This window comes from Tursiops truncatus, chromosome 6 (assembly GCF_011762595.2).
Source record: "Tursiops truncatus isolate mTurTru1 chromosome 6, mTurTru1.mat.Y, whole genome shotgun sequence".
NCBI lineage: Eukaryota > Metazoa > Chordata > Mammalia > Artiodactyla > Delphinidae > Tursiops > Tursiops truncatus.
In genome coordinates, this window is record NC_047039.1 from 51,125,468 (window position 1) to 51,147,702 (window position 22,235).

The 22,235-nt window shown below is 37.9% G+C and overlaps 1 protein-coding gene across 2 annotated transcripts in view; it reads right to left on the reverse strand.

Annotated features, from left to right (window-relative positions):
* SNAPC3 (small nuclear RNA activating complex polypeptide 3) overlaps nt 1-22,235 on the reverse strand; it is a 44,120-nt gene that overhangs the window by 20,352 nt on the left and 1,533 nt on the right. For both annotated transcript variants that reach the window (XM_019934862.2, XM_019934861.2), the window contains exon 3: nt 14,724-14,808. In XM_019934862.2, the coding sequence (XP_019790421.1) occupies nt 14,724-14,808 (85 nt within the window). The remainder of the gene's footprint in view (nt 1-14,723; nt 14,809-22,235) is intronic.

The following is a 22,235-nucleotide window of genomic DNA, read 5'->3' on the forward strand; positions in this document are numbered from 1 at the left end:
TCAATACATCACACTCTCTTTTATATGTGCTTAATAACTATAAAATAGAGGCCAGCAGGGAGGACTGGTTAAGAAGTAAAGGTGCAAAAGATGTTTTAAAAACAGGTGGTAGTGACATTGTGCAAAATGGCACAGCAGGAAGCTCTAGGGGATCAGTCCCTCCAGCAAAGCAACCATTAAGATGGAAAGAGACTGGAATCAACTATTTTGGCACTCTGGAACCTCATCAGACACTTGTATCAACCAGGTAAGTGCCTGATGAAGGAGCAAGCTGCTGATCTTTCCTAGGTAAGCAGAGGGTGTAAACTAACTACAATGGGCTAAAAACTACCATCATTTAGCCCTGTTGCAGACGTGGACACAGCAGCCTGTGGTCTTGGAAAAGGTGGCCGACACCAGGACGAGCAGTGGGATCTTGTTCTCCCAAAGCTGGGAGTAGTGTGTTTTGGTTGGTCTGGCAATGCCCTGAGGGCCTGGTACAGATACTTGCTTTCAGTTTTACCAGCAGTGGCTTCCCCCAGCAGCATCTACTGGAAAATTTAAAGACACAGGACCCTTTGTGAAGTCAGACATTTAAGGAAATCTTGGTCAGGTCACTGGCTGACCAAAGTGATAATTAATCAGAAATATCAGTGACCACACGGGCACACCTTGGAGATATCACAGGGTCACCTCCAGACCACCGCAGTAACAAATACTGCAATAAAGTGAATCATATGAATTTTTTGGTTTCCCAATGCACGTAAGTTATATTTACACTACACTGTACTCTATTAAGTGTGCAATAGCATTATTATGCCCCCCCAAAACAATGTACAGACCGTAATTTAAAAAACTTTTTGCTAAAAAATGCTATCTTCTGAGCCTCAACAAGTTGTAGTAATAATGTCAATGTTCACTGATCACAGATCACCAAAATAAATATAATAATGAAAAAGTTTGAAATATTGTGGGAATTACCAAAATGTGACAGAGACATCAAGTGAGCAAATGCTGTTGGAAAAATGGTGCCAACAGACTTGCTCAATGGAGGGTTACCACAAACATTCATTTTGTAAAAAAACGCAATATCTGTGAAGTATAATCAAGTAAAGTGCAATAAAATACAGTATGCCTGTACACAAGGACTACACATTGGAAAAATAGTTTGGAAATGTCACAAACAGGTCCAGCTCTCAACAAGTAAAAAACACACTCAGAATGTCTAGTTCTCAACAAAAACTTATAAGATACACAAAGAAACAGGAAAATATTGCCCATTCACAAGAAAAAAAAGAATTTGACAGAAACTACCATTGAGGAACCCCAAACACTGAAATTACTAGTCTAAGATGTTAAATCAGCTGTCTTAAATGCACTCAATTAGCTAAAGGAAACCATAAACAAAAGAACTAAAGGAAATCAGGTTCCTCAATAAGATTAAACATGATTTCTCGGGACTTCCCCAGTGGTCCAGTGGGTAAGACTCCATGCTCCCAATGCAGGGGGCCTGGGTTGGATCCCTGGTCAGGGAACTAGATCCCACAGGGATGCCACAACTAAAAAGTCCACATGCCACAACTAAGATGTCCACATGCCGCAACTAAGGATCCGCATGTCGCAACTAAGAGTCCGCATGTCGCAACTAAGAGTCCGCATGTCGCAACTAAGTTTCCGCATGTCGCACCCGGCACAGCCAAAAATAATAAATAAACAAACAAGCATTGTTTTAAAAAAGATGGTCTCTCACCAGTAACCATGTAGATAATAAGGCAGTGCAATGATATATTTAAAGTTGTGAAAAAAAAACAAAACAGTCAACCAAGAATTCAACACCCTGCAAAACTAGCCTTCAGGAACAAAGAAGAAACTAAGCCATTTTCAGATAAACAAAAGCTAAGGGACTTCACTACCAGTAGACCTGCCCTATAAGAAATGTTAAAGAGAATTCTTCAGCCTGAGATAAAGACACTAGACAGTAACTTGAAACTATAAGAAATAAGGAACACCGGTAAAGGTAAAAACATAAGTAAATATACAAGTCAGAATTACTGTACTTTTGGTTTGTAACTTCTTTTTTTCCCTATGTGATTTCAAAAGCAAATGCCTAAAACAATATTTATAAATTATGTTAACAGACACAAAATATATAAAGATGTTATCTGTGACAATCACAATATAAAGGGAAGAAACGGAGAAATATAGAACAATATGTGTATATATATATATATATATATATACACACACACACTACTGAAAAAGTTGGTATTACTAAAACTAGGTTGTTCTATATTTAAGATGTTAATTTTAATCTGCAAGGTAACCACTAAGAAAATAAGAACAAATACAGAAGGAAACAGAATGGAATCAAAAGGACACACCACAAAAATTCAGTTAAATACAAACTGAATGGAAGTAATGGAAGAACTGAAGAACAAAAACCATATATGACATACAAATAGCTAAATAGCAGAGGTAAATCGTCATCAGTAACTACTCTAAATGTAAATGGACTAAACTCTCCTATTAAAAAGGCAGAAGAGATCAGGGAAGATGGCAGAAGAGTTAAGACGCAGAGATCACCTTCCTCCCCACAGATACACCAGAAATACATCTACACATGGAACAACTCCTACAGAACACCTACTGAACGCAGGCAGAAGACCTCAGACCTCCCAAAAGGCAAGAAAGTCCCCATGTACCTGGGTAGGGCAAAAGAAAAAAGAACAGAGACAAAAGGATAGGGACGGGACCTGCTCCAGTGGGAGGGAGCTGTGAAGGAGGAAAGGTTTCCACACACTAGGAAGCCCCTTCGTGGCAGAGACTGTGGGTGGCGGAGGAGGAAGCTTCGGAGCCACAGAGGAGAGCACAGCAACAGGGGTACGGAGGGCAAAGGGGAGAGATTCCCGCACAGAGGATCGGTGCCGACTGGCACTCACCAGCCCGAGAGGCCTGTCTGATCACCCGCCAGGGTGGCCAGGGCTGGGAGCTGAGGCTCGGGCTTTGGTTGGAGCACAGGGAGAGGACTGGGGTTGGCGGCATGAACACAGCCTGCAGGAGGTTACTGCACCACGGCTAGCCAGCAGGGAGCCCAGGGAAAAGTCTGGACCTGCCGAAGAGGCAAGTGACTTTTTCTTCCCTCTTTGTTTCCTGGTGCACGAGGAGAGGGGATTAAGAGCGCTGCTTAAAGGAGCTCCAGAGACGGGCGCGAGCCGCACCTAAAAGTGCGGACCCCAGAGACAGACATGAGATGCTAAGGCTGCTGCTGCCGCAACCAAGAAGCCTGTGTGCGAGCACAGGTCACTCTCCATACCTCCCCTCCTAGGAGCCTGTGCAGCCCGCCACTGCCCGGGTCCCGTGATCCAGGCACAACTTCCCCGGGAGAACGCACGGCGCGCCTCAGGCTGGTGCGACGTCCTTTTGGGCTCTGCCGCCGCAGGCTCGGCCCACATCCGTACCCCTCCTTCCCCCCCCCGGCCTGAGTGTGCCGGAGCCAGTGAATCAGCGGCTCCTTTAACCCCATCCTGTCTGAGCAAAGAACAGATGCCCTCCGGCGACCTACACGCAGAGGTGGGGCCAAACCAAAGCTGAACCCCGGGAGCTGTGCGAACAAAGAAGAGAAAGGGAAATCCCTCCCAGCAGCCTCAGAGGCAGCGGATTAAAGCTACACAATCAACTTGATGTAACCTGCATCTGTGGGATACATGAATAGACAACGAATCATCCCAAATTGAGGAGGTGGACTTTGAGAGCAAGATTTATGATTTTTTTCCCCTTTTCCTCTTTTTGTGAGTGTGTATGTGTATGCTTCTGTGTGAGATTTTGTCTGTATAGCTTTGCTTCCACCATTTGTCCTAGGATTCTATCTGTCCGTTTTTGTTTATTTCCTTCAAAAACTTTTTTTTCTTAATAATTATTTTTTATTTTAATAACTTTATTTTATTTTATCTTCTTTCTTTCTTTCTTCTTTCCTTCCTTCCTCCCTCCCTCCCTCCCTCCCTCTTTCCCTCCCTCCCGCCCTCCCTTCTTCCTTCCTTCCTTTCTTTTTCTCCCTTTTATTCTGAGCCGTGTGGATGAAAGGCTCTTGGTGCTGCAGCCAGGAGTCAGTGCTGTGCCTCTGAGGTGAGAGAGCCAACTTCAGGACACTGGTCCACAAGAGACCTCCCAGCTCCACGTAATATCAAACGGCAAAAATCTCCCAGAGATCTCCATCTCAACACCAGCACCCAGCTTCACTCAATGACCAGCAAGCTACAGTGCTGGACACCCTAACGAACACAACCCCACCAATTAGCAGAGAGGCTGCCTAAAATCATAATAAGTCCACAGACACCCCAAAACACACCATCGGACGTGGACCTGCCCACCAGAGAGACAAGATCCAGCCTCATCCAACAGAACACATGCACTAGTCCCCTCAACCAGGAAGCCTACACAACGGGAACTACGAACCTGCAGGCTGCAAAACGGAGACCCAAAACACAGTAAGATAAGCAAAATGAGAAGAGAGAAAAACACACAGCAGATGAAGGAGCAAGATAAAAACCCACCAGACCTAACAAATGAAGAGGAAATAGGCAGTCTACCTGAAAAAGAATTCAGAATAATAATAATAAAGATGATCCAAAATCTTGGAAATAGAATAGACAAAATGCAAGAAACATTTAACAAGGACCTAGAAGAACTAAAGAGGAAACAAGCAATGATGAACAACACAATAAATGAAATGAAAAATACTCTAGATGGGATCAATAGCAGAATAACTGAGGCAGAAGAACAGATAAGTGACCTGGAAGATAAAATAGTGGAACTAACTACTGCAGAGCAGAATAAAGAAAAAAGAATGAAAAGAACTGAGGACAGTCTCAAGAGACCTCTGGGACAACATTAAACGTACCAACATTCAAATTATAGGGGTTCCAAAAGAAGAAGAGAAAAAGAAAGGGACTAAGAAAATATTTGAAGAGATTAGAGTTGAAAACTTCCCTAATATGGGAAAGGAAATAGTTAATCAAGTCCAGGAAGCACAGAGAGTCCCATACAGGATAAATCCAAGGAGAAACATTCCAAGAAACATATTAATCAAACTGTCAAAAATTAAATACAAAGAAAACATCTTAAAAGCAGCAAGGGAAAAGCAACAAATAACATACAAGGGAATCCCCATAAGGTTAACAGCTGATCTTTCAGCAGAAACTCTGCAAGTCAGAAGGGAGTGGCAGGACATATTTAAAGTGATGAAGGAGAAAAACCTACAACCAAGATTACTCTACCCAGCAAGGATCTCATTCAGATTTGATGGAGAAATTAAAACCTTTACAGACAGGCAAAAGCTGAGAGAGTTCAGCACCACCAAACCAGCTTTACAACAAATGCTAAAGGAACTTCTCTAGGCAGAAACACAAGAGAAGGAAACGACCTACAAAAACAAACCCAAAACAATTAAGAAAATGGGAATAGGAACATACATATCGATAATTACCTTAAATGTAAATGGATTAAATGCTCCCACCAAAAGACACAAACTGGCTGAATGATACAAAAACAAGACCCATATATATGCTGTCCTCAAGAGACCCACTTCAGACCTAGAGACACATACAGACTCAAAGTGAGGGGATGGAAAAAGATATTCCATGCAAATGGAAACCAAAAGAAAGGTGGAGTAGTAATTCTCATATCACACAAAATAGACTTTAAAATAAAGACTATTAGAAGAGACAAAGAAGGACACTACATAATGATCAAGGGATCGATCCAAGAAGAAGATACAACAATTGTAAATATTTATGCACCCAACATAGGAGCACCTCAATACATAAGGCAAATACTAACAGCCAAAAAGGGGAAATCGACAGTAACACATTCATAGTAGGGGACTTCAACACCCCACTCTCACCAATGGACAGATCATCCAAAATGAAAATAAATAAGGAAACACAAGCTTTAAACGATACATTAAACAAGATGGACTTAATAATTGATATTTATAGGACATTCCACCCAAAAACAACAGAATACACATTTTTCTCAAGTGCTCATGGAACATTCTCCAGGATAGATCATATCTTGGGTCACAAATCAAGCCTTGGTAAATTTAAGAAAATTGATATTGTATCAAGTATCTTTTCCAACCACAACACTATGAGACTAGATATCAATTACAGGAAAAGATCTGTAAAAAATACAAACACACGGAGGCTAAACAATACACTACTTAATAACAAAGTGATCATTGGAGAAATCAAAAAGGAAATTTAAAAATACCTAGAAACAAATGACAATGGAGACACGACGACCCAAAACCTATGGGATGCAGCAAAAGCAGTTCTAAGAGGGAAGTTTATAGCAATACAAGCCTACCTTAAGAAACAGGAAACATCTCAAATAAACAACCTAAACTTGCACCTAAAGCAATCAGAGAAAGAAGAACAAAAAACCTCCAAAGTTAGCAGAAGGAAAGAAATCATAAATATCAGATCAGAAATAAATGAAAAAGAAATGAAGGAAACGATCGCAAAGATCAATAAAACTAAAAGCTGGTTCTTTGAGAAGATAAACAAAATTGATAAACCATTAGCCAGACTCATCAAGAAAAAAAGGGAGAAGACTCAAATCAATAGAATTATAAATGAAAAAGAAGTAACACCTGACACTGCAGAAATACAAAAGATCATGAGAGATTACTACAAGCAACTCTATGCCAATAAAATGGACAACCTGGAAGAAATGGACAAATTCTTAGAAATGCACAACCTGCCAAGACAAAATCAGGAAGAAATAGAAAATATGAACAGACCAATCACAAACACTGAAATTGAAACTGTGATTAAAAATCTTCCAACAAACAAAAGCCCAGGACCAGATGGCTTCACAGGTGAATTCTATCAACATTTAGAGAAGAGCTAACACGTATCCTTCTCAAACTCTTCCAAAATATAGCAGAGGGAGGAACACTCCCAAACTCATTCTATGTGGCCACCATCACCCTGATACCAAAACCAGACAAGGATGTCACAAAGAAAGAAAACTACAGGCCAATATCACTGATGAACATAGATGCAAAAACCCTCAACAAAATACTAGCAAACAGAATCCAACAGCACATTAAAAGGATCATACACCATGATCCAGTGGGGTTTATTCCAGGAATGCGAGGATTCTTCAATATATGCAAATCAATCAACGTGATACACCATATTAACAAATTGAAGGAGAAAAACCATATGGTCATCTCAAGAGATGCAGAGAAAGATTTCAACAAAATTCAACACCCATTTATGATAAAAACCCTCCAAAAAGTTGGCATAGAGAGAACTTTCCTCAACATAATGAAGGCCACATATGACAAACCCAAAGCCAACATCCTCCTCAATGTTGAAAAACTGAAAGCATTTCCACTAAGATCAGGAACAAGACAAGGATGTCCACTCTCACCACTCTTATTCAACATAGTTTTGCAAGTTTTAGCCACAGCCATCAGAGAAGAAAAGGAAATAAAAGGAATCCAAATCGGAAAAGAAGAAGTAAAGCTGTCACAGTTTGCAGATGACATGATACTATACATAGAGAATCCTAAAGATGCTACCAGAAAACTACTAGAGCTAATCAATGAATTTGGTAAAGTAGCAGGATACAAAATTAATGCCCAGAAGTCTCTGTCATTCCTATACACTAATGATGAAAAATCTGAAAGTGAAATTAAGGAAACACTCCCATTTACCATTGTAACAAAAAGAAAAAAATATCTAGGTATAAACCTTCCTAAGGAGACAAAAGACCTGTATGCAGAAAATTATAAGACACTGATGAAAGAAATTAAAGATGATACAAATAGATGAAGAGATATACCATGTTCTCGGATTCGAAGAACCAACATTGTGAAAATGACTCTACTACCCAAAGCAATCTACAGATTCAATGCAATCCCTATCAAAATACCAATGGCATTTTTCACAGAAGTAGAACAAAAAATTTCACAATGTGTATGGAAACACAAAAGACCCCGAATAGCCAAAGCAACCGTGAGAACTAAAAACGGAGCTGGAGGAATCAGGCTCCCTGACTTCAGACTATACTACAAAGCTACAGTAATCAAGACAGTATGGTAGTGGCACAAAAACAGAAAGAGAGCTCAACGGAACAGGATAGAAAGCCCAGAGATAAACCCACGCACATATGGTCATCTTATCTTTGATAAAGGAAGCAGGAATGTACAGTGGAGAAAGGACAGCCTCTTCAATAAGTGATGCTGGGAAAACTGGACAGGTAGATGTAAAAGTATGAGATTAGATCACTCCCTAACACCATACACAAAAATAAGCTCAAAATGGATTAAAGACCTAAATGTAAGGCCAGAAACTATCAAACTCTTAGAGGAAAACATAGGCAGAACATTCTATGACATAAATCACAGCAAGATCCTTTTTGACCCACCTCCTAGAGAAATGGAAATAAAAACAAAAATAAACAAATGGGACCTAATGAAACTTCAAAGCTTTTGCACAGCAAAGGAAACCATAAACAAGACCAAAAGACAACCCTCAGAATGGGAGAAAATATTTGCAAATGAAGCAACTGACAAAGGATTAATCTCCAAAATTTATAAGCAGCTCATACAGCTCAATAACAAAAAAACAAACAATCCAATCCAAACATGGGCAGAAGACCTAAACAGACATTTCTCCAAAGAAGATATTCAGACTGCCAACAAACACATGAAAGAATGCTCAACATCATTAATCATTAGAGAAATGCAAATCAAAACTACAATGAGATATCACCTCACACCAGTCAGAATGGCCATCATCAAAAAATCTAGAAACAATAAATGCTGGAGAGGGTGTGGAGAAAAGGGAACACTCTTGCACTGCTGGTGGGAATGTGAATTGGTACAGCCACTATGGAGAACAGTATGGAGGTTCCTTAAAAAACTACAAATAGAACTAACATATGACCCAGCAATCCCACTACTGGGCATGTACCCTGAGAAAACCATAGTTCAAAAAGAGTCATGTACCAAAATGTTCATTGCAGCTCTATTTACAATAGCCCAGAGATGGAAACAACCTAAGTGTCCATCATTGGATGAATGGATAAAGAAGATGTGGCACATATATACAATGGCCATAAAAAGAAACGAAATTGAGGTTTTATTAGTGAGGTGGATGGACCTACAGTCTGTCACACAGAGTGAAGTAAGTCAGAAAGAGAAAGACAAATACTGCATGCTAACACATATATATGGAATTTAAGAGAAAAAAAAATGTCATGAAGAACCTAGGGATAAGACAAGAATAAAGACACAGACCAACTAGAGAATGGACTTGAGGACATGAGGAGGGGGAAGTGTAAGCTGTGACAAAGTGAGAGAGTGGCATGGACATATATACACTACCAAACGTAAAATAGATAGCTAGTGGGAAGCAGCCACATAGCACAGGGAGATCAGCTCGGTGCTCTGTGACCACCTAGAGGGGTGGGAGGGAGGGAGACACAAGAGGGAAGAGATCTGGGAACATATGTATATCTATAACTGATTCACTTTGTTATAAAGCAGAAACTAACACACCATTGTAAACCAATTATACTCCAATAAAGATGTAAAAAAAAAAAAGGCAGAAGATTGGCAGGTTGGATAAAACTAGATCCATCTATGCACTCTCTACAACAGACTCACTTTAGATATGAAGACACAAAGTGACTGAAAGTAAAAGATGGAAAAATATATTCCATACAAATATTAACTGAAAGAAAGCTGAGGGGGCTATATTACTGTCAGGCAGAATAGACTTTAAGTCAAAAAGAGACAAAGAAGGGCATTATATATTGATAAAAGATACAATCCAGCAAGATACAATACTTATAAACATATGCAGCTAACAGTAGAACTTCACAAGATATAAAGGAAAACTGACAGAATTGAGGGGAAAACAGATGGTTTCTACAATAATACTTGGAGATTTCAATACCTCACTCTCAACAATAAGTAGAACATTCATATGGAAAATTAATAAGGAGATAGAAGACTTGAACAACACTAGAATCCAGTTAGAACTAACAGACATATATAGAACACTCTTCCAACAACAGCTGAATATACATTCTTTTCAAGGGCACAGGGACCATTCTCTAGGATAGACCACCAAGTCTTAATAAATTTAAAAAATTAAAATCATTAAAAGTATCATTTCTGGGACCTCCCTGGTGGCACAGTGGATAAGAATCCACCTGCCAATGCAGGGGACACAGGTTCGAGCCCTGGTCCAGGAAGATCCCACATGCCATGGAGCAACAAAGCCCATGCGCCACAACTACTGAGCCTGAGCCTTAGAGCCTGCAAGCCACAACTACTGAGCCCATGTGCCACAACTACTGAAGCCCAAGGGCCTAGAGACTGTGCTCTGCAACAAGAGAAGCCACCACAACGAAAAGCCTGCACGCCGCAACAAAGAGTAGCCCCAGCTCGCCGCAACTAGAGAAAGCCCGCATGCAGCAACGAAGACCCAATGCAGCCAAAAATAAATAAATAAATTTTTTTAAAGAGTATCATTTTTGATCACAAGGGAATGAAACTAGAAATCAGTAACAGGAGGAAAACTGAAAAATTTCCATGTAGAAATTAAACAGCATGCTTTTAAACAAGCAATGGGTCAAGAAAGAAATCACAAGGGAAATTACAAAATACTTTGAAACAAATGAAACAAAAACACAACATGAGAAACTTACGGGATGCAGCAAAAGGAGTACAAAGAGGGAAACTTACAGCTCTAAACATCTACATTAGAAAAGAACAATCTCAAATCAATAAACCTGAGGAACCAGAAAAAGAAAACTAAACCCAAAGCTAGCAGAAGGAAGGAAATAATCAAAACTAACTCAAGAAGAAAGGGAAAATATGAATAGACCTGTAACAAGTAAGAAAATTAAATCAGAAATTAAAAACCTCCTAACAAAGAAAAGCCCAGGACCAGATGGCTTCACTGGTGAATTTATCAATACTTCCTGAAGTCCTCCAAAAAATCTGAAGAGGAGAGAATACTTCCTAATTCATTCTATGAGATCAGCATACTCTGATACCAAAGTCAGACAAAGACACTATGAGAAAACTACAGGCCAACATCCCTTATAAGTATAAATATAAAAATTCTCAACAAAATACTAGCAAAACAAGTCCAACAGCATATAAAAGGGATCACATATCACAACCAAGGGGGATTCATCCTCAGGATGCAAGGGTAGTTCAACAAATGCAAATCAATGCAATATACCACACTAATAGAATGATGGAAAAAAACACATCATCTCAATTGATGCAGAAAAAACATTTGACAAAATCCAATACCCTTTCTTAAAACATTAAATAATGTTAAATAATTTTTTAAAACATTAAATAATACCCTTTCTTAAAACATTAAATAATGATAAAAACATTAAATAAATAGGAATCGAAGGGAACTTACTCCATATGATAAATGTCATATATGGAAAACCCACAGCTAAACTAATACTCAATAGTTAAAGATTGATAAGGATGTACACTTCTGCCACTTCTATTCAACAAAGTACTAGAGAAATTCTAGCCAGAGAAATTAGAGGGAAAAGGAAGGAAGGAAGGGAGGGAGGGAGGAAGGGATGGAGGGAGGGATGGAGGAAGGAAGGAAAATAGGTCAAGTGAGCAACCAAATTGGAAAAGAATAAAGTTATCTCTGACGATGACATGCATGATCTTCGATGTAAAAAATCCTAAAGAACTCACACATACACAAAAATCCTGTTAGAGCTAATAAATTTAGCAAAGTTGCAGGATATAAAACCAACACAAATATCAGTTGTATTGGGCTTCCCTGGTGGCGCAGTGGTTGAGAGTCCACCTGCCAATGCAGGGGACACAGGTTTGTGCCTCGGTCCGGGAAGATCCCACATGCCACGGAGCGGCTAGGCCCGTGAGCCATGGCCGCTGAGCCTGCGCGTCCGGAGCCTGTGCTCCGCAACGGGAGAGGCCACAACAGTGAGAGGCCCGCGTACCGCAAAAAAAAAAAAATCAGTTGTATTTCTATACAATAGCAATGAACAATTTGAAAAGAATATTAAGAAAACAATTCCATTTAAAATAGCAAGGAAGGGCTTCCCTGGTGGCGCAGTGGTTGAGAGTTCGCCTGCCGATGCAGGGGACACGGGTTCGTGGCCCAGTCCAGGAAGATCCCACATGCCGCGGATCGGCTAGGCCTGTGAGCCATGGCTGCTGAGCCTGCGCATCCGGAGCCTGTGCCCCGCAACAGGAGAGGCCACAACAGTGAGAGGCCCGCATACCGCAAAAAAAAAAAGTAGCAAGGAAAAAAATAAAATACTTAATAAACAATGTAACAAAGGAGATGAAAGACTTGTACATACAAAAAAACTACAAAATGTTGCCAAACAAAATTAAACACAACCTAAACAAACTGGAAAACATCTTTTGTTCATGGACTGGAAGACAATATCGTTAAGATAACAATGCTACCCAAAACAATATAAAGATTTGATGCAACACCTATCAAAACCTCAATGCTTTTTTTGTTCTTATTACAGAAATAGAAAAACTCATCCTAAAATTCATATGGAATTTCAAGGGACCATGAATAATGAAAACAATTCTGAAAAAGAACAAAACTGGAAGACTAACATTTCCAAATTTCAAAACTGACCGCAAAGCCACAGTAATCAAAACAATGTGGTACCAGGATATGGACAGACATACAGACCAGTGAAATAGAATAGAGAACTCAGAAATAAACCTTATTTGGTCAACTGACTTTTAACAAAGGTACCAAAACCACTCAATAGGGAAAGGACAGTCTTTTGTGCTGGGAAAACTGAATATCCCCATGCAGAAGAATGAAGTTGGACCTTTACCCTATACCATACATAAAAATTAACCAAAAATGGATCAACAACTTAAGAGCTAAAACTATACAACTCTTATAGAAAACAGGGTAAAATAAAAAATCTTCATGACGTTGGATTTGGCGATTGTTTCTTAAGTATAACACCAAAAGCACAAATAACGAAAGAAAAAGAACAGATAAATTGTATTTTATCCAATTTTAAAACTTTTGTACATCAAAGGACTCTATCAAGAGAGTAAAAAGACAATCCACAGAATGGAAGAAAATATTTTAAAGTTATACATATGGTAAGCATCTAATATCCAGAACATACAAAGAACTCACAACTCAAAAACAAAGAGACAAACAAGCCAATTTAAATACTGGCAAAGGACTCAAAGGACTTTAATAGAACTTTCTCCAAAGAAAATATACGAATGGCCAAAAAGCACATGAAAAGATGTCCAACATCAATAATCATTAGGGAAATGTAAATCAAAACCATAATGAATACCACTTCACACCCATTAATATGGCTATTATCAAAGCCTAGAAAATAACAAATGTTGACAAGAATGTGGAGAAACTGAAACACTCCTGCATTGCTGGTGGGAATATAAAATAATTCAACCCCTGTGGAAAACAGTTTCGTAGTTCCTCAAAATGTTAAACCTAGAATTACCATATGACCAAGCAATTCCACTCCTTGGTATATACTGAAAAGAGCTTAAAATGGACTCAAACAGATACTTGAACACTAATGTTCATTATAGCATTATTTACGATAGCCAAAAGGCAGCAATTACCCAAATGTCCAACAACAGATGAATGAATAAACAAAATGTGGTATATCCATACAATGGAATATTACTCAGCCATGAAAAGGAATGAAGTTCTCATGCATGCTACAGCATGGAGGAACCATTTAAACATTATAGTAAGTAAAATAGGCCAGATACAAAAGAACAAATACTGCATGATTCTACTTATATGAAATATTTATAATAGGCAAATCCACAGAAATGGAAAGTAGAACAGAGGTTACCAGGGGCTGGGGGAAGAGAGAATGGGGAGTTGGTGTTAATGGGTATAGAATTTCTGTTTGGGATGATGAAAAAGTTCAGAAAATAGTGGTGATGCTTACACAGCATTGTGAATGTACTTAATGCCACTTAAATGAGCATTTAAAATGGTTAAAATGTTAAATTTTATGTTATATAAAATTTACCACAATTATAAAAATGAGTGAGAGAGAAAACAGGTGCCCTTCTGCACTATTAAGTGCCTAAAACAGCATTTGGCTCGTAATAAGTTGTCAAGAACATGTACTGAATGAACCTATCATGTCTACTAACACTTAATTCCTCATTATTCACCATCTTAAATTATTCTGAGGGTTTTAGCTAAGAAATAATGGATTAGAAAAGAATATAGTTAAACCGAAATCAGGAGCAGAACAAAAATATCAGAAAAAGGGTGGTGAAAGGCATGAAATTAGCCTAATACAGAGGGCAAGACCAAAGTAAAAGCAAAAATAAAGGCCAAGATCTGACAGGAAAATGTGCCATCACTTGAATTTCTTTTCTTTTTTTTTTTTTTTTGGCTGCACTGCATGGCTTGCAAGATCTTAGTTCCCTGACCAGGGATCGATTCTGCGCCCTTGGCAGTGAAAGTGGAGTCCTAACCATTGGACTGTCAGGGAATTCCCCATCACTTGAATTTTATCGGTCTTTTTCTCCTACTAGTTCCCAGTCCCAGTGAAGTTTCTCTAATTTGTTTCCAACTAAGCACATCCAATATAAAGCCCCCATACAGTCATCACTAACATCAATGAGAGTTTGTTTCATGGGAAGAGGTGGAAAAGATAAGACTTTTTACCATCTCATAAGCAAATGTTTCTTGTCTGCAGACCCGGTCTATCGTTATGGTTTCTTCCCGGTGTTCCAGAAGTCTCTTTCTAACCCTGTTACAAGAAAAATCAAACTTCAACATTCTTTACTGGGGCTTCAAAAATATCTTTAATATTTAGCTTTTTATTCTGAACTAATTTTAGACTTAAAGAAAGGCTGAAAAAATAGTACAAAGAATTCCCTTACATCTCTTACCTGGCTTTCCCTGTTAACATCTTACATGTTCATAGAATAATTATCAAGACCAGGAAATTAACATTAATACAGTATTATTAACTAAAGAACTTTTTTGAATTTCACAAATTTTTAACTTTAGTGCCTTTTTTGTCCCAGGATCCTATTCAGACACCACATTGCATTTCTTATTTCTCCTTTCCCCTCCAGTCTTCTACAGTTCCTCAGTCTCTGTCTTTCATGAGCTTGACACTTTCAAAAAGCCCTTATCAGTGTTTTTATAGAAAGTCCTTCAATTTGGGTTTAATTGCTGTTGCCTCATAATTGGAGTAAGCTTATAAACTTTTGACAAGAATACCTCAAGAATGATGTTTTCCTTCTCACTGTATCATCCTGACGTTCATAATGTTAATATTAGTATGTCTTATTCCTGTAGATATTTACCTTGGTTAAGCTCCTGTCTGCCAGGTTCCTACACTAGAAAGATATTTTCTTTTCCTTTGTCCCTGATAAGTGTTTGCGGGGAGATACTTTGAGACTATGCAAATCTTGTTTCTCCTCAAACTTTCATCCAGGAATTTTAGCACTCACCAGTAGATTTTGTCTACAACACTTATTACTGTGGTTTATACCTAACAGTGATTCTCTATTTTCCTCCTTTAACATTTATTCTTTGGTATTATGAGGAAGACCTGCCTCTTTCTTCCTATTTATTTATTTGGTTATTTATATTTTTAGTATGAACTCATAAATATTTACTTTATTCTACAGGTTAAAATCTAATACTCCTGTTATTCTGTTGCTCAAATTATTCTAGTTTTGGCCACTAGGAGCTCCTTCAATTTGGCTCTGTTCTTTCAACAAGCCATCTTTTTTTTTTTTGTTAAGTATTTCCTTGCTTTCTGGCACCACAGAAGATGCTCAAGGCTCACCCTGTATTTTCGTGTCTCAGCCCTGGAATCAACCACTTCTAGGAGCCCTAGTTCCTCTACTGGAGAGAGGTTTAGACACCTGTACCTGAGCATGAGGTGTTCTCATTGTTACTGCAGTCACTGCTTCCAGGACTCTCAGCAGAGAGAGGTACGAAACATACATATATATACTAAACCACACATGTACAAATATCTGTGTTTCTGTATTTTTCTGTTTATATATTTTTTAACTTCAATAATGTAGTTTATTTAACCCAATACTCTGTTATATATTTTTAAAGCCATTGAGTTTATACTAATACTTCTAATCCCAAACTAAAATCAGGATTCATTTTAGCCTTCAGCCTTGCCTTGTTTATAACTTTTCTCCACAAGAAACCCAGCTCCCTTTATCTATATTCACTTACACATTCAGTTCTTTAAAAAACATGGTTTCAGAATTGCTAACCTACACCCCTGTGAAAAACACTAAAAATTAATAGTTCTTTTTGTCTTCAGCCTTACAACACTGAATCCAAGTACACTTTTATACAGAATCAGATTAGATCTTTCTTACTAATTCTCTTCAGTATTGTGATGCTATTCATTTGTAACACAATTAGACTCATTTGTTAGTTTCACATTCTATTTTGGGTCTTCCCCTACATCTTGGCTGGTTTTAATTGTCTGATTACTTTTGGGTTGTGTAAAAGATATGGGAAACACTACTATGATTCTAAGAGTTATAAAAGGTATACATATTCAGAAAAGTATCATTCCCTCTTGGTCCCGACCACTAACCTGTACCTATTTCCTCCTTTCTTTCCACCCCTGTCCTACCCACCCACCGCAGGCCACCAATCTCTACGGTTCTGGTTTACCCTCTCCATTTCTTTTGTTCAAACACACAGATACCTATGTATTTTCTTATATTCCTTTTTGTGTCAATCTGAGTTCAATTAGGAGAAAAAAACTAAACGGTAATTTGAACAAAGTTTAATCTAAAGAATTATTAACTTTTAACAGAGGACTGGAGTAATGAGAGACTGGCAAGTAAGAAGTAGAGAACGCTAGAGAACAAAGGAATAGCATACAAGGAACCCTACTCCTTGCGCTAAGAAAGAATACCCAAGGAAGGCTCCCTTTTCTTCCCCCAGGACTGACAGCCAGACCTTATTGGAGAGGGAATGGCTGTGACTCGCTGAATGGCAGAGAAGTTGCTAGGGTGCATCAGTGGAACCTGCTGGAAATCTGCCCTCAAGGGTGACAGGAAAAGCTTTTCCAGGGAGGTTTCAAGGGGAGTGGAGCAGCAGGGAAAGCTCTGTGCTACTGACTGCCGGGTACTGCGGGAGCTGGATGCTGGGGAAGCTGTGTGTGCTGCAGGACCCTGCTGAGCCAGCACACGGCACCAAGAAGCAGAACTCCTTCCTCATGCAAAGTCTCTCCTGTGCCCTTTACTGACAAAGCTTAATACTGTGCCAGTTGGGAAAGGAAAAATATTTAAAGAGCTGAGACTCATTTTTACAGAGCAGGCAAAAAGGGTACACTTTTAGATGAGAGCCAATAAACTGATACCCAATGAAACTTCGTTTTTACAAGAAGGGTAACGTATGCTTCTGGGCTTTGCTTTTGTCACGTAACAGTATTTCCTAGAAATCTATTGGTTCATCCTTCCTTATCCTTTAGCACAGCTACACAATACTGCACTGTGTGGATGTCCTATAATTTCTTCAACACTCTCCTATGTATGTATATTTAGGATATTTCAAATATTTGCTATTACAAACAATGCTGCAACGAATAACCTTATGCATAATAAATTTTCATATTGTTGGAGGTATATCTTCAGTAGAGATTGCTAGAAGTGGGACTGCTAAGTGCCTATGTAATTTTGCGTTGGGCATTACCAAATCTCCCTAGAGGAGGGCTGCTATCAATTTACGTTTCCATCAGGAATGTCTGAAAATGCCTGCTTCCCTCAGCCTCATCAAAAGAATGTATATTTTAAAATTTGTGCCAGTCTGATAGGAGAAAAAAGGTATCTGTCACTTTAACTTGCATTTCTCTAATAATGAATCTGCATGAACATTTCTTCATGTTTGTGAGTTATTTTTATATCTTTTTTGTGTGTGAGTTATTGGTTCATATCTTTTCCCCATTTTCCCTTTGGGTTTTTGGTCTTTGTCCCTCAACTTTTAAGGTATTATATATTTGGGTTACCAGCTCTTTGTGTATATGTTATATTTTCTCCAAGTCTGGCAGCTGTCTTTTGACTTTGTTTATGGTGTTTTTTGTCATGCAAATTTTAAATTTTTTATATGTAGTCCATTTTATCAATCTTTTCCTTTTATTACCTCTGGATTTAAATCATAGTTAGAAAGCCTTTCACTACACCAAGGTAGGCATGTTTCATTTTCTACATTTTGATCCCACTCCCTCTGGAGTTTATTCTTGTGTATAGCGTCATACTAAATTTCCATATGCATTTGAATCTAACTGGACTTTCTCTTCTATTCCACTGGTCTATCTGTCTATTCATGAGCTAGTACCCACTGTTTTAATTATAAAGGCTTTGTAGTATATTTTAATATATGGTAAAATTACCAGGCACTCACAATTTTCTCCTCCTCACCCAGTTTTTTCCTAGTTACTCTTGAATATATTCCATATGAACTTTATTATCAACTGTCTAACTCCATAAAATAACCAATACTTTTAGCATTTTTATTGGGATTGCACTTAATCTGTAAATTAACTTAGAAACAACTAACAACATTATAATGCTTAGTATTCCTATTCAAGAACAGAGGATATCTTTCAATGTTTTCAAGATTTTTTCTGAGTCTTTCAGGAGGGTTTAAAATTTTCCCTTACCTCAGTTTTACACATTTCTTGTTAAATTTATTCTTAAGTATTTAACCTTTTTGACTATTGTAAATGGGATTTTCCTCCATTATGTCCTCTAATTGTTTACTGTTTGTATCTACGAAGGCCATTTTTTTTATTTATCAATTTTGTATCCTGCTCTTACACTAAATTCTTTTTTGGTTTTTGTCTGTTTTAGCATTGATTTCTTTTCCAGGTAATACCATTAAATCATTCACAAATAGAGCTAGTTTTTCTTCTTTATCTACCCTTATGCTTCTAATTGATTCCTCTTGTCAAACTGCATGGCCAATCCTGTAATACAATGCTGCAAAGCAGTGAGATACTAGGCATGCTTGCTTATTCCAGATCTTAGCAGAAATATATGTACTGCTTCCTTATTAAATAAGATACTAGCTTTACAACTAAGGTATATATATTTTACCATGTTGTAACAGTAGCCCTGTTAGAACAGTTCCATGTTAGAATGGCCTGATTTTTGTTTTTGTTAGTAAATTCTAGTTTTATTATGTTGTGATCAGAGAGTGCTGTTTGTTTTATTTCTACTCAATGGATGTTATGATGTTTCCTCTGTGACCTAATATATAACCAACTTTTGTGAATGTGCCACACAGTCTCTAACACAGGGTTATAAATTTTATGTATATATATATGTATCTCCATAAGACATACCCTACTGATTATGTTGTTTAGGGCTCTTACCTCCTCACTTTTTTTAGCCAGTTGATCTGTCTTGTGCTGAGACTGGTATATTAAAGTGCCCTATTGTTAGTGTGTTTCTAACTATGTTTCCTTGTATCCCCTATAGTTTTGTTTTATAAAGTTGGCTGCTATATTCTTTGGGGTATATATAAGTATTCTATCTTAACTGTGGTTTGTGGCCTTTAGCACTAAAATGTGTCCTTTGTCATATTTAATGTCTGGGGACTTGAATTTTATTAGTCTGTTATCAGGACCATTACATCTGCTCAATTTTTCTTTCCATTTATCTGGTATACTTTTGTCCCACCATTTATTTTTAACCTCTCTGAATTACTTTATTTTAGATGTGTCTGTTGTCTCTGCAAGGTTTTTGTTTTGTGAGCCTAATCTAAACCCTTTTATGAGACTGTAGAAAAACTGATGCCTTTGGCCTCAATTCTATTACATTTTCTAATTGTATGTATTTTGTTATATTAGCTGTTTTTTTCATTATGAGACATGTCTTTCTGCTTGTCTACTTTTTTAGAAATTGCAGAGGGAAGTTTGGTATTTGCATTTTTGTTCCAGTGGTTACCTTTGCATTTATATATTTTTTAATGCCCCTTGTTACCCATTTTCTCTCTGAAATATAATTGTTTTACTAGGATACATCTCAGAGTTGATAATTCTGAGTTAATTTTCCCAGGTAACCAGTGAGCCCTTTTAATTTGTTCAGGTTTTCTTCCCCATTCTGGAAATTTTTCTTAGATTATATTCTTAAATATTCTATCTATAAGCTATTGTACTAAAAACAATGTTGCTTAATCTTTGGAGAAAAGAAGTGCTAGAAATGTATTTTATGCCACAATAAAGGGATCATGTACTTAGGTTTTGTTTTTACTTTACGTTTTTAAGTTATTGGTAGGGAAAAGAAAGGCAGGTTTAGTGAAAGAGAAAGCAGAGAGAGACAGATTTTTGGCTTTTGGCACAAGCCTAATTCACTTGTGGTACTGTTAAGATTAAGATTAGTCTTATTTTAAATATAATAGTTTTAAAGTACATCAAAATAATCCCAGCTAAGGAATGCTGCACTAACTCCTTTTACATTAGATTATACATATAATTCTACTCACATTTCCTATGGAAGGGACTAGAAGACAACCAATGAGATCCAGTTGATCTAGTAACAGAAAATAGCCAGGGGAAGCACTGTGTAAAGCAGTCTGAAAATTACTATTTCACATACCTCAATAACATCATTATAAGCCAATTAGCATGTAATTAACTATAGAAAAAAAAAGTCTGCTTTATAAATATCAACTTTCTTCTTTTAGCCAATCTCTAAAAAATCGCTTCCTTAGGTTTATGCAAGTTTCATTTATTCCACTCATTCTACAAGTATCTACTGACTCCCTATTATTATATGCCAAAATTCTAGGAATGAGGGACATGGCAGTGGGTGTGACAGACACAGCTTATGGAACTTTTAAGTCTAGCTAGAAAACAGAAAATTAAATAAGTACAGTATAAGTGTGAAGAGTATTTCAATTAGAGGAGTATCGCCAGCTACACGAGCATAAAAGGGGAGCTAGATGGAGTCCTTAGTCCTTCAGCTAAAACTTGAAAGATGAGTAGAAGTCAGCCAGACCGGGGGATAAGGAAGTGTGAGTGTTCTAGGCAAAGGCCTAGGATGAGAGAGCACATTCTAGGAACTGAAAAACAGTGTAACATGGCTGGAGCACTGCAGCGATGTAGGGCCGAAAAGACCAGCAAGATCCATTCTATAGAGAACCTTGTGATCCATTTAAGAACTCAGGACTATGCCTAAGAACGACTGAAAGATTTTATGTAAGAGAGTGAGACAATCAGATGTGCATTTTAGAAAAAAATCCAAATAATCAATCAACAATAGTTAAAGGGTACCAAATGGAGTAAAGCAGTCCAACAGGCTTAAGCGCAATTCACAGATGATGGAGCTTGGACTCTCAATGAACCTTCAAGGACTTTAGAAGTGTTAGAAGAATTCTAGACATCACAAGTGTGTCTATTTCCAAAGGGAGATAGATGGGTTGTAGAGATGTGGAAATGAATGTTAGGGACTCAAAGACTGGTTAGGTTAGGGTTCAGTTGGGAGAGGGGCCATGTGCATCCTGAGGCACTGAAAGAGAAAATGGTTGAAAACAAGTCAAGAAAGGCAGATTTGGGCTATGTGGAAGGTTTCAAATGTCTAAGTAAAAAATTCTGAAATTTGCCCATAGAGGAGAGGTTGAGCCATTGACGATTTCTCAGCAAATGAGCGTGCTTAGGTGATAGCAGGATGGATAAGTCAGGAGAAAACACAGGACCTAGGAAAGACAGGAACCTTTTATAGTGCTCCAAGTGTTGCTAATGTAAGTGTTAGCAACAGGGATAAGAGAAACAGATTCGGCAATTACAAAAATAAGCCAACAATAAGGTAGGGTCGAAACGCCTGCAGGATAAAGTATGACAACATAGCTGATGCAAAGTAAACGGGCTACAAACTGGAAATTACAAATTTCACTATTACATGCAGTTTCTCTATAATAGTATTATCATAGAGCGGCCTTTCTCAAAATGTGGTTGGCAGACCGGAATTGATCTATGAGCTATTTGTAATCCAATCAGTACAGACAATGAGAGTAAGCATTTAGAAATGTTCACACCTATATGACAGTAATATTACTGTTGAATTTAATGATAAAAAACTTGGAGTTTTATTATGTTTGCCTTTTCATTTCATTTTTCTAGTAATTCATTTTTATCCTATTTTACAGAAGTATGGATCTGACAGAAAATTTTCAAAAACG